Source organism: Convolutriloba macropyga, chromosome 9 (assembly GCF_964194025.1).
Source record: "Convolutriloba macropyga chromosome 9, txConMacr16.3, whole genome shotgun sequence".
Lineage (NCBI taxonomy): Eukaryota > Metazoa > Xenacoelomorpha > Acoela > Convolutidae > Convolutriloba > Convolutriloba macropyga.
In genome coordinates, this window is record NC_134476.1 from 59,551,820 (window position 1) to 59,570,377 (window position 18,558).

Sequence of the window (18,558 nt, forward strand, 5' to 3'; positions counted from 1 at the left end):
AAGTTACTTTGACACGATATGCCTGGGCTACCCTTTGCTCACTGTTGTTCCTTTTCAACAGTTAAAACTTTCTTGAGATTTGCTTCACAAATCTTTTTTTGCTACCGTGAAAAAGTCATCCATTTCCTAAACATTGAATTACATCTATCAAAACAACATTGTCTTGGTGTTTCTTAAAGTTACAGTTTTTAGCACGTGCCTCTCCTGGTACACCGTTTTCGAGGGCAAAAAATTGCACAAGACATACTTAATTGCTACAAACTTTGTTTTGGAGCAATGAAAAAGCAGCTTTAATGTAGAGAAAAACTCAAAAAAAATGCGATGAAACAATAAATTATTTTAAAAAAGACAATTTCGCGGCGGCATTTTTTTATTCGAGAGATGAGACAATATGTTCCTTTTGGAAGTTACTGTTATTTTTTCCCGATGCTGTGATAAGTAGTATACTAAAATGCACGTATTGTCACGGGGGGACGTCCCCCACCCGTGACGAATCGTGCGGTACATTTTTGAGGTCGAAAAATTTTGTCTCTCAATTTTGCCGGAGGGACAAAAACTTGTAAAAATTTTCTCGATTTGTGCCGGGGACAAAAACTTGTAAAATTTTCTCAAATTTGTGGGGACAAAAACTTGTAAAATTTTTGTCAATTTTGTGCGGTGAGAAAAACTTGTGAAATTTTTGGCAAATTTGTTGGGTGGGCAAAAACTTCCGATATTTCCAGCTATTTTGTGCGGGGGTTAAAATTTCAGAGTTATCTGGAATTATTGAAAAACTTGTGAAAGTTTTCGAAAGACATATAACTGACTTACCTTTTCTTTATTTCAATCTCTTGATAAGTTTTATCTAATATATCGATATAAATAGAACGAAATGGAGTCGAATTTTGGTGGTTTTGATCCAACATCTGGTTTTAATTTGATAGTTTTACTGCCCATATGTTATCCCAGATTAGGGAGTGTGGGCAGATTAGAAAACCAGTAAAATTTAAGTGCCAGGGCTCCAAATTGAGAGTTATTGGGTCTGGTATGAATATTGCAGCGTCCAAGGTGAAAAGAATGCAACTTTGCAGAAAATAAGAAGAAATATACGTATGAAATGGACAAAACAAATGCTCGAAACTATATGAAATGTTCCGAAAAAGTACTGAAAAAGTGTTTGAAACTGTGCGGTAAAGCAATTCATATACCACGTTTGTATGACGGGAGAGTTAAAAATCGAGAAAATTGTGTATTTTTAGAGTAAAAATTGTTGTTTTTGAACAATTTTATGCAAAATACTTCCTCAAAAAGCAATTCCATTATGCACAAAATGTTTTGCATTGTGAATGACAACAAGTGCAGACCGGTAAATTCTGTAAAACAAGGTGTTTGAGGGATAGTGCAAATGTGATCACGTAATATAGTATAAAACTTGGGGAAAATTATAAAAATGACAATTTTAAGGGGAAAAACTGATGTCCGACTGAACCTTACTGCGTAACTTAGGCGAAATGATAGAATGAACAGTCTATTTTCCTTAAATACGCGAAAAAACTAACTTCTCTTTTTTGTGAATGAAATTCTAATTTTTTCATTACATTAATAAACAGTTTTCCTGTTCTGTTTTTGTTCTCCTAAAATTTTCATAGCACTAACAATAACTATAGCTGTAAGTCTACAGTGTTTATCACTTTTTATCTAATCTGCACTTGTTTTTCCGACCTCTCTTTGGTTGAAAGCTGACTGAAGATTAACTGGTGCATATGACAAAATATGTTTTTGATTTTTGTTTGTTTTGCAAGTTATGGTCTCGGCTTTTGTGATTGATTGGCCGAGTTTTAGGAATTATTATGTCTACTACATGTGCCAACATATGTCTTTCATTTCCATAAGCAATTCAGTGTGGTCGTCTCAGCTCCTCTGATTGGTCAGTCGAGTTTAAGCTTTATTACTGTCTTGCACTTGTTTGAACACGTGTTGTTTTATTATCAAAGACAAGGTGTGGTCTCTTTTATTACCATAAGCAATTAAGTGTGGTCGTCACCGCCTCTCTGATTGGTCAGTCGAGTTTAAGCTTTATTACCGTCTTGCACATGTTTGAACACGTGTTGTTTTATTATCAAAGACAAGGTGTGGTCTCTTTATTACCATAAGCAATTCAGTGTTGTGGTATTCGCCTCTCTGATTGGTCAGTCGAGTTTAGCCTTTATTATCGTCTTGCACATGTTTGAACACGTATTGTTTTATTATCAAAGACACGGTGTGGTCACAAGTTTTAGTTTTTGTTTAAAAAGAAAGTAATATGTCGTCGTCTCAAGATTACTTCGATTTTTATCACGATATAGCGCGTTCTGAAAAACGATATGTAGTTGCCTGTGTGAAAACATCTGATAATACTGGTACTTATATATCGCTGAAACTTTTCAAAAAAGAAAACGGAGACATTGAAATTCGTTTCAACCAAAAACTCACTCTCTCTCTATGCAGGAATTGGAGCAAGTGGGAGAAAATATTGATGCTATCAGAAGAATAACTCCCTCAAAGTTTGCGAACGAGCAGAGCAGCTCTGGCAAAAGGAGTTTACAGCCCGGTTCCAGTTTAGAAACGAATGGTCAAAATCGTAGCTGCAGATTCAAAAAATCAAAAAAAAGCCTCAGAGAGTGATAAAGAGAGTTAAATAGCAAATGAAAATGGTTGAAGCAATGTTTAAACGTACACCTGAAAATTTTCGACAATTCCAAAAACTTTTTCGATATTTTATTTGCAATAGTGAGCCTCAATCTGATTCTAATCTTACAAAAAACTTTGCATACAGCCAGCAAAAAAGTGAAGATCATTGCAAAAAACAATTTCATTACCATGTCATTGCTGCTGTTGATCAATTACCGCAGCCCTTCAAGGATACTTCTTCTAAACCATATACAAGACCATGTCACCTCACTTGTTTTCAACTGCTCATTCGGGGGTCTTCTCACATAGTGCATTATGGCGAAGTGATGGAAAAACTTCAAGAGGCAGCCAGTTACAACGACCAACACAATCTAGCTGTTTCAAATTTTAAGGAAAAATTACCAAATGTAAACATGATAATGACACAGGATGTTCAAACGAAAACTGACTTTTTACCTACTTGCACGATTGATAGATTTTATAGTATTTATAATGGTGGTATGTACGGTGAGCTTTCCAAAATACTTGAGATATTAAATAGTGGCTATGGTTCGTTTGCATGTTGATAATAGTTTGATTTTGATAAATTTTAATATAGAATCGAAATCTTTTAATTAACAATTGTCTTGTTCTCTTGTCTTTGAAGAAAGAATTGAGCAAAAAAAAGTTAATTAAGAAATGTTAGAGCATATGATTAGCAAAGCGTAGCAAATCATTATCGTTCATATTCAATATCAAAGGATATTCATAAGGAAACATCACATGTGCAATATAAATGCAAGAAAGTCCACAAAGTTTTGATTTTGAATTGGCTTAAGTTTGAGTATTTGAGTTACTTCATTGTAAAATTTTAACAGTCGGCAATACAATAATTGGTAGTTTTGTATCGGGATTCCAAGCGGATCTGCCAAATAAACTTTGTTTTCGTAAAACAAAAGAACCATCCAATGACTTCCTGCATGTTGCGACGTTGAAGCATTGACTATGATAAATCCTTCTCTTGTTAACTTTGGGAAGTTGTCAGCTGCAAAAACTCCATAAAAATAATATTTCAAATGAATACATTTTCCAAACAAATAGCGTATTTCATCACTATCCATCTGCGGGGTAGAAGATAATCGAAATTTTTTGTCACTTTTCGTTCCGAATTAACATAAAGTGTTGAGCTTCTTTCACCCAGAAATAGAATTTCTACGTTGGCTGCCAATGCTCCGTCAAATGTAAGTTGAACTGAAATTGAGCAATTTGTAAGTTCTGGATGAATGAAATCATGAGAAGCCTCTTGCGTTGATGTTAAATCAAAAGCTAGAATAAAGTGATTGGGATAATTGTCCAGAGTTATGCCATGCCAACCTTTGGTTGACCATTTCGATAAACAACAATTTGGCTCAAATTGAATTTCTGGTAGTAAAAAGGATTAGTGCGATTAGTTCCAAGGTATGCATGATTTGTTGCCATTGCAATTATCGTACGTCGTACAGGTTCTTTCGAGAAAATATCCTCATGGCTCCAACTTCTTATTCCAGTTGTAGCTAAAAAAGTTCGTGGCAATACTTCTGTATAGCGATACACGGCAGGTGTTTTTAGTAGAGTTTTCTCAATTGCCGTCAAAACATAATCCGCTATTGTCATTTTTCTAACGTAGAGATTAGCCTCAATTATTTTGACTTTGTAATGTTTCTTTGAATCTGAAATTAGAGGAAAATCATTGGTAGACCTTCTAAATGAAATTCGCAGAGTAACACCACTAAGTAAGTATTTATCACAAGTAAAATATCACTCGCCGGCTTTCCAATAAAATAGTTTTCCTGGGAAGTAGCAACAAGAGCTTTTCTGGCCGCTACATCGTCCGCGCGACCGTCGGTGCCATCAATTTTAGCTGGCTCATCCTCGTAATAATATCCCTGACAAACTAGCCATGTGTTTTTTGCAGTTTCTCCTGAAGAAAATTCCGTTTCAATGAATGCTTTGTGAGCATAATTTCCGTTTGTGTTGGAAATTTTAACACCGTTAGCGTCACGATACAGTGCATTCTGAAAATAAAGAATGTAATGCGTTGTTGCTAAAGTATGGCGCGCCTGTATTTGTAGCATCAGTTCCTGCCCTTAAATCGCCGTCATTGTTTCGGGAGATTTTGCATTTAATTTCAAGAAGTTTTTGTAAATCTATGAAATTGTTTCCATCGCCCAAAACTTCAAATTGAAGAATTGGACCGTCCGGTGAATATGATGGTCCGACTTTTTGAGTAAAAGCATTGTCAAAAGTAATAAGCAGAGGCTGTTTTTCAAACAAATCAAGTGTGGTGTGGGTTGCCTCTGCGGGCAGAAAATTAGTAATCATTTTGAACTTTAGAAAAGAAATTTGACCGACTTCTCGTCAAAGGCTTCTTACGAATGGCTTGTTTTGGTTTTTCACCGTTGGTTTTTAATTTACGTATTCTTTTTGATCCGCCCACTTGTTTTCTTACAAATTTTTGCACAGTCGATTTTAATGCTTGTTTTGGAGACTTTTTCTTTGTAACAACCTCTACCAGCTCAGGAGCTGCTTCAAAAATTAATTCACGTCCAATCTTTTTGGCTACAGGCCAATGAAACTTTTTTGCAATCGGTATTGCCGCTCTGCCAATACCTGCTGCTAAAGCCCCAAAACCACTTCCTCGTTGACGATAGTGTCCTGAAAATGGTGACACCGATTGCTGTTGATAGTAGGGTTACATTTAGTCGAATTTTTTAAATTTAAAGTCCTGTTCCAGCGAATGGAACTAATTCTCCACTTTCTGTCGGCAATTGAATTTCAATTGACTGAAAAATTTTTGATAGTAACTTTTTGTATTCAAAGTTGCTGAAAACAATTCTGTGTGTTGGCTCTATTTCGCAGGGGCTACCGTTTTTCAATCGTTGTTTTGAATCAATGACTCGAATAAGAGTTGCTTTGGTATCACCTACGTATTGATACTCAATTATGTTAACGTAAATAAAAATTAGTTGCTTCCCTGCAGACAAATCAAAAGGATAATCGCCAACAAAAGTTTTTTCTTCGTCATTAGCCATGGTCAGATTTACAAGTGTCCAACATCTTGTATCCAATATGATAACCAGACCCATCATGAATACCGTTGAAACCTAGTATGCTTGGAATTTCGTTATCCGGAAAAGTAATTCCTTCGTTTTTACCAACTCCGTTGATTTTGTTAAATTGATAGTCAAAATGAGGCAATCCCGTAGCTGTTTTTAAGGATCTCAAAAGATGGTCACGGTTTTCATAGGAACCAGTTCCAATAATAGCTCGTTCTCCTCCGTATGGTCTGGAGACAGCATCAAATGGAATACTTTTCTCATAAAACTTAAGGCCTTCAGAAGAAGATATCTTTAAATCACTTTTGTTCACTTGATTTATTTTTGCCGGGAAGATAATTTCACTTAGTGCAAATCGCCAATCCCCCTACAAATTAATTTCTTCAGTGAAATAATTTTTGAATGAGTACAAGGTGTTTTGAGGAAAAATATTCATAGAGGCTGATGAAACTAAGTGAACCGTGAATTCATTCATGTTTTGTTATTTCACTACTGTTGTCTCTAACTTTGACCAACTCCAATTAATAAAATTTTCCCTTGACTGGCTCCTGGGATGCGTCAATGAGACAATAAGTAGAGGGATTTGTTGTAGGTATATCGTACATCTCAAAAACTTCGTTGTTAAATGTTTGCTTGTATCCTTTTCTAAAAGTAAGATCCGCTTTTGATATTCGCACAAAGTCCCCAACGTAAAACTTTGGTCGGCGAACTAGATTTGCTGAATCATTAAAAATTAATGATATCAAGTAAGGAACGTCTTTCTTTGTCACTTTATTCGGCGCCAACTTCGTTACTCTGTTGACTCTAGAGTTAATGGTTTGTACAAAGCTCTGCAATTGATTAATATACGAGTATGTCCATTGGTCTTCTAAATACTTGTATATCAATTTCTTGAGCGATCGTATATTTCTTTCCGCAAATGCTGATTTTTTCTCGCTGAAAGTTTTATAAACTTCGATTTCATTTTTCTGACAGAGTGCTGAAAGAGCCCTTAAATTCTGTACCAGCATCTACCCACACTTTTTTAGGTCGCTTGTTCCTTATAATTTTCTTAAACGCATCTGCTGTTGTTGTGGCGTACTTTGATTTTAAGGTTTCCACTCGTAGTTAACGTGAGATACAGTCCACTGCAACCAATAAATATTTTACATCTTTTTTCTCTTTTGCTAATTTATCCACATGAGCCAATTCTAGCGACCAAATTTCGTTTATATCGTAGACAATAACCTTCAGTGTTGGAAATTTTTTTTCTATATTTTTAATGCTTTGTGTGGGCATTTTTGTCCTCCAGGAACAATTTCACTTTACCTGGTTTCAAGTTTGTGATTCTTTGTAGATTTTTTACGCTTCCGTATGCTGCGGGACCTTTCGTATATTTCAACTCAAGCAATTTTTTCTCATTCGTCGAAAGACTCCCAGTCCTTCTCCCCTTGCTGAGTTCTGTATTCCTTCGAAGTTTCGAAACCACTTCCGGCGTCTGAGGATTCTTCGGTAAGTAATTGACTGGTTTCTTTGTGCTTGATTCCTTTTGGCGAAATACTTTTCCTTTTCTTTTTTGGTTTGGCAGTTCTTTGAGTTCTTTTCCGTATCGCAATTTTAGCATTTCTGTTGATCACCAAGTCTTCTTTTATGTTTAAAACCTCAAGAATCTTAAAACAATCTGTATTACTTAGTTTTTTAGTTGGTTGTTGCAAATCATAGCGAAAAATAGGGACACTTTTTCCTGTCGCTGTTCCGTCAACAATGAAATTTTCATTTTCGTCTATAACAACCTTTTTTTGACTCTTTAATGAGGCTAACTATTTTCTCTGTCCTGGTAAACTTCGCTGGCGCTAAAACGTTAAGGTTTTGAAGAATTTTGTTCGCAATTTTTGACAACTCGTGGGATCAATTGTTTCCCTTGTATCTAAAATTTCCAGGTACTCTTTTTTAGTGTTTTCATTTGGTCACATTCGGTTCAAAAAGGTAAATTGAGCACCGGTATGCTGAACACTGGGATCGCTTAGAATTTGTGAGGTATACGGTTGCTCTTTCATAAACTGATTTTTGGGAATCAAAATAAATTCTTCAGCAGTTAACATGGTTTAACTCAAATGGATGAAACAAAAGTTTATAATGAGTTGAATCAATTCGAAACACGTTTTTGTTAGAAAAAGCGTTCGTCGTTTATCCATTGATGACTTTTTCTTGAGAACACTTTCAAATATGTGTCTGTACTTTTCTAAGTCTCTTACTTTCACTCTAACATGACCCAGCAAGACATTGTGAAGACATTCACATAGAACCAGTATAAGATCACTATCACAATTACGCAGGTATTTCCTTAACTGTTTTGGTGGCAAGTGCACCATTTGCTTCAGTATAGATAATTTTTTCTCTTTCATTGTTTGGAGGGGTTGTTTAGAGGGGTTGCAAGATCGATAAGCAAATGCCCAAATGGTTCTTTCGTTGCCAATTGATAGCAATGTTTTAAAAATTTAACAAGATTTAAATGCTTGCCTAAAAATTCGACTTGTTGAATATCGCGGGCTATTTGACCAAAATGATGTGTGATGTGTTCAAGTCTATTGTACGAGACCACTTGCTCTGCTGATAATGATTGTGCTTGATGAAAATAACCTTAATGTTCTTGTGACGCCCTGCAGTGGCCAACTGAACAATTTCTTTGTCGTTATAAATTTCTTCGCACGAGTCGTCGATTATCGAAAGAAAGTTTTCAAGGTTATTCAAAAATTCTAAATTGGCATACTTTTTCAAAATAACTCCGAGTTTCTGCTCCATTTGTATGTATATTTGTTGCATTTCTCGGTATAAAAATATAATGTGGTTAAATTTCGGGTAAAATGTGTTTCCACTCAACATTTTGAAAATTAACTCTGTTTTGCCACAACCTGAGGGCCCTACAACGGCCATGAAGACTCTATCTTGCGTAGATATACTTTAATTCAAAGTCTTGGATTTGGTAAAATGTATCCAACTAAACTTGACAATATGGATATCCAAACTGAGGTTTCTTCACAATTCGGTTTTAACACGGTTAACTTCACAATACAAAGTGATATTAGCAGTAATATAACAAACATTTGCACAAAAAATACAACTTCTGAGCGTGGCAAAGATGTTTGGTTACAAAATTTCCAAGACGATTTGCTGCTACTTTCTTTTTCAATTTTCTTCTACAACAGCGTCAACTTGATCAACTGTTAATCCCTCCATCACAACACAAAATAAAAACTTGTTAAAAAAGTATAAATTGGATATCAGTTTACATAAAACAACTCACAGCAATTGACATCAGTTAGAAATTCTTTCATATGAACCACTCACAGTCTCTCAGTTTTGTTATAATGAACAATTTTGTGCACTCCTTCAATCACCAAGTGTTGAATCTCTTTTGGCAGTGAAGGATCGTTTTTGTCAATTTCCTCACCAACCGGGTGCTTCGATATCAGTAAGAGTTTCGGAGGACAGACTCTGGGTTGATTTTTTGACATTCTGCTTTCTCCACTGAAGAAAAGGTTCAATACAATACTAAATGAGTGAATGACCGAATTTTGTCCTCAGTCAGCAACAATTTAACTTTTCTCTGTAAAAACTGGTTTCCGGTTTTTATGGTTTCGTCTTCGGAAATTGAAAGACTCAGATTCCCGTCCCCCGTAATCAAGGCACAAATAGTTGAACTCGGTGACAACGGTGCCTCCACTTTCGTCAATTCCTCTCTCATTGGTTAACCAGTTGAAATAGAAAATGGCTTTTTCTTTTGCACAATGTTTGTTGAAATTGTTTTTGCCCTTTGAATGATTGACAATTTTATGTAAAATAGTTCACAGATATCGAACAGATCAATAACAGGGCATTCAAGCAATTCTGACAAAAAATTAACTTTTTCCGCTCCCTTAGCGTAGAATATTGCACCAGGATTTCACAAGCGAAAGCTTTGAATTAATTGTGTTAGATAAATATAGGGATAATTTCCTATGTCCCAATCAATACCGTGCAAATTTCTACTCAACCAACTGGAAGATTGCTTTTGTTGAGTTGTTAACTCACTATAACTTGTGCAAATTCAGTACAAATTCCAAACTCTTTAACAATAAATTTTTCTTTTCTGTGACGAAATCCTTCAACGTCTAACACAACCGTTTTGCTGCTCAGCATTCCAATAAGTGAAAAATTGACGGATAAAAAATCTTTATATATAAGCAAAATAATATTCCCGACAAATGCCCGCTAAAACAGTTGTTGCTTTTGCACGGAAGCATATAATAACCAGGTCCTTGGTTATATATTTCGTATATGAAACCACCTGCGTCGTAAAAAATAGCGTGCAAACGTAAAATTTTTGACACTTGTAGATACTTGTCGAGAGATGAATTGTCGATGCCAATTAGACCTCCATATGGACGCAATTTTAGAGCAATATCATGATCAAAGCAGTCCAACTCACTAAAATATTCACTTGCTGGCAGGAAATATCTTAATCTTACTGATTTTTTAGGATAAGATGTAGAAATGGATAAGTATTTGTCGTGAATGTTTTCCAAACAGTTTCTACAAAGAATTGGTTGATCAAATCGCATGCCAAGTCTTTTTTTTCACTTACCGAACTGCAACTCAACGAAGTTTTTAATGCTTTTCGCTGAAGAGTCTAAACCATTTATTATTAACAATCATTAAACAACGAGTGAATAAGATTTTGTCATTCTAATAATAGCGAAAGACTAACTTATCGAGTTTTGAATTTCATAATTTTAAACGCTAAGAACCAATAACCGCAATGCTAACTGCCTGTTGTTTTTGTTTGCCCATGAATTCTCCAATTGGTTATGATAAGACATAGAACAAAGCATTCGTAAACTGTCTGTAGTCACTCTCCTTTCGCCTTACTAGAACTAAGGTTAAATTTCATTATTTGCTGTATTTTGATTGGCTAAGATAAAAACCAAATATATCCAACTTTAATGCTCTACGTGACAAGTATAGTTATTGCTGTTTTCTGATTGGCTAAGATAAAAACCAAATACATCCAACTTTTATTCTCTACGTGACAAGTATAGTTATTGCTGTTTTCTGATTGGCTAAGATAAAAACCAAAGATATCCAACTATTATGCTCTACGTGACAAGTATAGTTGTTGCTGTTTTCTGATTGGCTAAGATAAAAACCACATATATCCAACTATTATGCTCTACGTGACAAGCATAGTTGTTGCTGTTTTCTGATTGGCTAAGATAAAAACCACATATATCCAACTATTATGCTCTACGTGACAAGTATGTTTTTGAGCTATTCTTAGAAGCAACACGCCTAAACAAGGAAAACAATCCAACAAATGTAATCATTTCTTTCAATTCTTGCATACTGTTTGGTGGCTCACAAAATCCAAATCTTTGCTCTACAACAAACTTAAATTGTTTGCAAAATCTTTTCACAGTCTTTCCTCAATTCTTTTTCTCTTTCTTTACTATTGTTAACAATCTAATTATTCTCAAAACGTGACTTCAAAAGGCTATTATAGCACAGTTGATATAGATTGATACTCAATTCTTTAGTTTTAGAACAAATTGTTTTATCTTTTAATTATATAGTAAAGCTGACCAAAAGTTTTCACAACCTAACAAATTACCACAAATCATTAATTGCAACCTTTTCTTCAAGGTTTCAACATGTCTCCGGTGGCAATTATTCTGAAAGAAGAGGCCAATCCTGATTTGAGAACAATAGCATATGAAACTTACAAAAAAGAGCAAGTCGTTATTGTTAAACAAGAGTTGCGGGACAATGAGTGGATTACAATTAACCACAAGGCGCTACCAATTGTAATTTTTGACTACATCCAATCATTCAGATTTGAGAAGGCGCTGATGAAAGGAGCACAGTACACGATCGATATTACCGGCTACGTAAGAGAATTTTTTTTCAATCCAGAGACGATAGATGAAATTGTTAGGAAAATTCTTTACGACTATGATATCAAAGAGATTCCCTATACAAAAATCAGGAGGGCTATTGGAGGGACCTGGAAATTATCGATAGTTTCTGGCGGATTCCAAATAGCCCCGAAAGTCCAGACATTACAACTCGGGCAAATTCTCCTCTACCAGACTCAACGCCAACTCCCTCAACTCCCAAGGTAGTGGAAGTTTCCATAATTGCCAGCAGCAGTCTTGAGACGCTACCAGTGAGCCTTTGCTTGGCTCCAAAGAAACAAAAACTTGATATCAACTTCTAATACTCAATTAAAGACATTGTTTCTTTTGTTTGAGATCTTCTAGTGTGAAAATTATTTTGTTAGTATTGTTTGTTCCGTGTTATATAGCCTAACATTTCTCTCTATTTTTTGTCTCAACGCACATTGTTCCACTTGAAATTGAACTTTTGCTTCCATTCAGTTTTTATCTTATACACAGTAAACAGTATACACATTCTATTGAACATGCGATATCGTGATAAAAATCAAAGTAATCTTGAGACGACGACATACTACTTTCTTTTTAAACACAAACTCAAACTTGTGACCACACCGTGTCTTTGATAATGAAACAATACGTGTTCAAATTTTGCAAGACGATAATAAAGGCTAAACTCGACTGACCAATCAGAGAGGCGGATACGACCACACTGAATTGCTTATGGTAATAAAAGAGACCACACCTTGTCTTTGATAATAAAACAACACGTGTTCAAACATGTGCAAGACGGTAATAAAGCTTAAATTCGACTGACCAATCAGAGAGGCGGTGAACACCACACTTAATTGCTTATTGTAATAAAAGAGACCACTCCTTGTCTTTGATAATAAAACAACACGTGTTCAAACACGTGCAAGACAGTAATAAAGCTTAAACTCGACTGACCAATCAGAGAACCTGAGACGACCACACTGAATTGCTTATGGAAATGAAAGACATATGTTGGCACATGTAGTAGGCATAAAAATTCCTAAAACTCGAGAAACCAATCACGAAAGCCGAGGCCATAACTTGCAAAACAAACAAAAATCAAAAACATATTTTGTCATATGCACCAGTCTAAAATTAATCTTCAGTCAGCTTTCAACCAAAGAGAGGTCGGAAAAACAAGTGCAGATTAGATAAAAATTGATGAACACTGTAGACATACAGCTATAGTTATTGTTAGTGCTATGAAGATTTTAGGAGAAAAACAGAACAGGAAAACTGTTTATTAAGGTAAAGAAAAAATTAAAATTTCATTCACAAAGAGAAGTTAGTTTTTTCGCGTATTTAAGGAAAATAGACTGTTCATTCTATCATTTCGCCTAAGTTACGCAGTAAGGTTCAGTCGGACATCAGTTTTTCCCCTTAAAATTGTCATTTTTATAATTTTCCCCAAGTTTTATACTATATTACGTGATCACATTTGCACTATCCCTCAAACACCTTGTTTTACAGAATTTACCGGTCTGCACTTGTTGTCATTCACAATGCAAAACATTTTGTGCATAATGGAATTGCTTTTTGAGGAAGTATTTTGCATAAAATTGTTCAAAAACAACAATTTTTACTCAAAAGACACAATTTTTTCTCGATTTTTAACTCTCCCGTCATACAAACGTGGTATATGAATTGCTTTACCGCACACTTTCAAACTCTTTTTCAGTACTTTTTCGGAACATTTCATATAGTTTCGAGCATTTGTTTTGTCCATTTCAAACGTATATTTCTTATTTTCTGCAAAGTTGCATTCTTTTCACCTTGGACGCTGCAATATTCATACCAGACCCAATAACTCTCAATTTGGAGCCCTGGCACTTAAATTTTATTGGTTTTCTAATCTGCCCACACTCCCTAATCTGGGATAACATATGGGCAGTAAAACTATCAAATTAAAACCAGATGTTGGATCAAAACCACCAAAATTCGACTCCATTTCGTTCTATTTATATCGATATATTGGATAAAACTTATCAAGAGATTGAAATAAAGAAAAGGTAAGTCAGTTATATGTCTTTCGAAAACCCATGAATAGTCTTTTTGACTAAAAAAGGGTTTAGGAATTTTTAAACTTCGAAATCAACTTAATGGACCCCAAAAAATGCAAAATTTTCACAAGTTTTTCAATAATTCCAGATAACTCTGAAATTTTAACCCCCACACAAAATAGCTGGAAATATCGGAAGTTTTTGCCCACCGAACAAATTTGCCAAAAATTTCACAAGTTTTTCTCACCGCACAAAATTGACAAAAATTTTACAAGTTTTTGTCCCCACAAATTTGTCCTCGGCACAAATCGAGAAAATTTTTACCAAGTTTTTGTCCCTCCGGCAAAATTGAGAGACAAAATTTTTCGGCCTCAAAAATGTACCGCACGATTCGTCACGGGTGGGGACGTCCCCACACGTGACAAAACGTTTTGCACGATTTGTCATGGGGGGACGGTCCCCCCCCCCCCCCCCGTGACAATACGTGCATTTTAGTATACTACTGTGATATTCAAGAAACCAGTACAGACTAAGCAAATAGCTAATATTTTAATATTAGTAACGGAATTTATTTCAAGGTAAGACGAAAATTGCATAAATATGACCTTAAACCGCAACAGTGCTAAAAAACAATTAAAATTAATTTTTACAACAATTTATAACATTACAAGAAGGGTCACAGAGGCTAGCGAATGAGACCCCTTTGCCAAAAATTATTTAAGAATTGATTAAGTATAAAAACAATACAAAATAATTAGAATAGTTAACTAAGTGGAATAAAAAGTACGCAAAAGAGCAAAAAGATTGTCCGCCTGTTCGGCGATGATTCTCAACTTACCATTCCTGGAGACTCCTTGGATGAACGCCTTGATCTTATCACTTGGCTCCATCTCAACTGCAATCCTATAGTCACTAAAATATGCAAAACGAGTGTAATGAGCGGAAGCGGATAATGAAATGCAATAACTTCTTCGAGGGCATATTTTATACAGAACAATTTTTTATGTCACAAGTTTTAGATAATCGAACACTTAGTTCATTCTTTTTAAATATAATATAATCCTCGGCTATTCGTAGCAAGAAGACTTTTTCGAAACACTCATTTTTGAGAACACAGGGCTAATTTTCGCTTTCATTTTATTTTTCACGGCGATTAAATGCCCACCTGAAGCCATTCTACAAACAAAATATGGCAAATTTGCACTCGGAAAATCATATTTTCAAATATATTGAAATGTGCAAGTTACAATTTTCAAATTGAATTTTTCGAAAATGAAATGGACTGCTGAATCACTTGACTCGACTCAATTCGCAAGTGTCTTTGATTTTACCATTTTAAGTCAATTCTATGAAACTAGCACCCAACTGGCTATTATTTTGATAATTTTTAACAAACACCATCCCAAAAACTGCCGAAACCAACGACTAGCGTGAGCAGAAATTCTCTCGAACTTCTGGTGGGAGCTTGAATTACCACAACCTGCTTCATTCGAGGCGGGTGATGGTAACTAAATTCACAAGGGGGCTTCAAATGACGTCAGAGGTTATTACATACCACTTTACATACTGTACTCTATGTATAGAGAACACGTTTCTAGTAATGTAAATTCAGTAAGATAATGTTAAGTTCAGTCTCTTTTATCGGAGAGTTACTGTTTTACACGTGTTATTTGGACGAAGTCAAGTTCCCACTTTTTTGGCGGGAAGAGTTTCAACTTTTCTAATATTGGCTTTGGCTATCTTGAATTGATGCGTCATCAACAGGCTCCGGGGAGAGGAAACCCATAAATTAAACAGAGAAGGGGTGAATGATGTAACCCAGAGACCAGAGGGTAGCTCGCGTTACCTCGATTTCCATTTCGAGAAAAAGTGAGCAAAAACCGGCTAATCAACCAAAACACGTGCGAGACCGGCAACCGGGCGGACGTACGTACCGTAAGCCGTTTTTACCTTGACAACGCGTACAGATTCATCTTTTCCAGGCGAAGTTTCCACAATTCGTCCCAGAGGCCATATCCCACGCGGAGTGAGGTCTTTGAGGATCCACACCAGGTCATTGACTTTCAACGAATCACCCTGTTCGGACCATTTGCTTCGCTTCGTTAAAGTGGGAAGGTACTCTTTAACTAGGCGTCTCCAGGCGTGGTTCAGAAGCTGCTGCACGTTTTTCCACTTGAAGGATGCTGGCATGGTTGATGAAAAGTCTCCTGGTGGCAGTGAATTGTAAGGTCTCTGCACCAGAAAATGATTTGGGGTGATGGGTTCTTCATTGTCTGGTACGTCAGCCACATGAGTAAGTGGTTGAGAGTTCTGCATGCTTTCGGTCTCAACCATGATGGTGTGGAAGACATCTGATGTAAGCCTCTTGCTCCCTAGAATGATCACAATGATCCGTTTGCAGAAGATCGAGCTGATCCGAAATTGCGGTTAGCAGAAGATCAAGCTGATTCTTGAAATTCAATTCTGACATCTTGAAAATGTTCAGTGCCATTTGGCAGCTCTGAGATTTTTTCTTTGTCATCTTGTTGTTTTGATCTCTTTGTCTTTTCCGAGTTCTTTCTTAATCAGAGATAGGTAAAAACGGCCTGAAATTTCTTCGCGGCGCAACTTTTATGAAGTAAGGGGGTTGAGATTCCCAACACCAATTCAACAATTAGACCTAATATGTTCTTGGTTTGATAATTTTACCCAGAGCAAATTCCTCCAAAAACAGTTACACTATAATTGAAGCTAAATCTAGCTTTATGACTTTTCGTTTGAGAAAAACGGAAAACTCTCGAACGTGTGAACGCAAACCGTTTTTTTCTCAACAGACTCAAATAATTGCTAGTTCTGTTTATGAACTTTTGACCAATAAACTTTTTTTGACTGAATAATTGTTACATTAGACCAAGGACTTTTGCTTTTGTTAGTTGCTCACAATTAAAATCCAGATGTTTTTTTTTCAATTGAACGATACCCTAACCAATCGTTTCTGAGGCAAGCAATAGAAAAAAGCTTCACTTAATTCGTAATTAGGACAAAGGCGATGCGTTCAGGCAACACGAGCTATTGAACACAAATTAGGTAGCTTGCAAAGAATCTTTTTTGTAGTGTGATCTTTTCTGTTGAACAGTTTCTTTTACTTTTGCCGTTTTGAACACCAACTGAAGAATCTTTTATGTGAAGGTAACATATAAAACTAGTCAATCTTCATCATCAATCTTCATCATCTTTTAAGGTGACGTCTGAAACCAGTTTTTCTACTGTGACAGTTGGTGACTACTGTGACCTTTGGAAAAAAAACTTCCTTCATCTAATTGGTAACGTCTGTAACCAGGGAAAAAGGGACTTCAACTGTAACTGCTGAGACAGAGGACAAAATAAAAGAAAAATCTGAGCATTGTAGAAGCTATGTTGCCCTAAGTATTGATCAAGATTTTGCTATCTGAGTTGGAAAATTGCATGAAGCGTACAAAATGATCTTGCTTATCAGCTAGCTTTTCGATCAATTGCTTTTAAATATTCTGGCTCATGTAGCTTTCACTTTTCAATGACTTAGCAAAGGCAGCAAAAACTTTCTTGTTTTGCTTAATGAATTTATTGCTGCTGTTCAAACCAGCAAAGAGCTTTTCTTTCCAATGAAAGAGCAGCCATTCATCTAGAAAGAAAAGTTGAAAAAGATTTCAACAAACTTTAATCTCTGATTCTGAAAAAGTAAAACTTTTCTATCAAAACCTTTTTAGGGCTTTTTTGTTAGCAAGCGTGTCTTTTTCTAACAAGATAAAAACGACACTTGATTTTTGTTTTGATGCGCCTGAGCTTTAACTGTTATCAACTTTTTAATCGAAAAGTTGCAAAAGAATCAGTAATTTTTTGACTAAAAGTTTGAAATATTGCCAGAACTTTCAGAAAACTAACAGTTGCTTCTTTGCTCGAGCTATGGTAAGAAAAATACCAGTTTTTGAATCAATCTTTTTTAAAGGGGAACAGGGGCTTCTTAAGTAATGTCTGAGACCTAGGGCGATCATCTGCGGCAACGTCTGAAACCGAAAACAAATGTCATGGCCTTCTCTAGGTGACTACTGGAACCTGTATTTTCCAAAAAAATGTCACAGTTCAGATTTTGATTTTTTTCGGTATATTAAAAAAATGTCGTCAAAGAACACCCCTTGTCATAGAATACCCATTGTCATAGAATACCCATTGTCGTAGAACACCAACAAGACAGAATTCGGCCAACAAGTAAATTTTTTAGAATTCCAGTAACAGTGTAAATTAGAATTCCACCACCAAACTGTCACCAATAAACTCGAATTATATTCAATAGAGCGGACGAAAAAAATGGGGTGCTTCTGAGCAAGAAAATATGTTTATCCGAAGGATTGCGAAAAAAAAAATTCGCACAGAAAATCACCAAAAATCTATGTACTCTATGTGTAGAGAACACGTTTCTAGTAATGTAAATTCAGTAAGATAATGTTAAGTTCAGTCTCTTTTATCGGAGAGTTACTGTTTTACACGTGTTATTTGGACGAAGTCAAGTTCCCACTTTTTTGGCGGGAAGAGTTTCAACTTTTCTAATATTGGCTTTGGCCATCTTGAATTGATGCATCATCAACACATACCAGTAAATTTAAGTGAAACAAATTGACAAATCATCCAATACGGTATTTTGGTTTATGGATGCTATCTTATTCCCTTATTCCTGCCTATCAAAAATATATCTTCTTCAGAAAAAAACTTGAAATTTAATTATTTTCGCAAACGTATGGATCACAGCGAAGATAGTTTTTCGAAGAAAATTCTTACGGTCTATGAACTGCACATCTACGAGCTTTTGAAATTTGTTCTAAGGTCTTTAAACCAATTGCATTCTGAAACGTTTCTGAATCACCTATTTGTCTTGAAAAA

At 35.6% G+C, this 18,558-nt stretch overlaps 1 protein-coding gene across 1 annotated transcript in view; it reads right to left on the reverse strand.

Moving 5' to 3' along the window:
• The window catches only part of LOC142346283 (uncharacterized), a 175,476-nt gene that overhangs the window by 131,158 nt on the left and 25,760 nt on the right, over positions 1-18,558 (reverse strand). Inside the window, exon 2 of the mRNA XM_075398796.1 lies at positions 14,504-14,577. Coding sequence (XP_075254911.1) covers positions 14,504-14,577 — 74 coding nt within the window. The remainder of the gene's footprint in view (positions 1-14,503; positions 14,578-18,558) is intronic.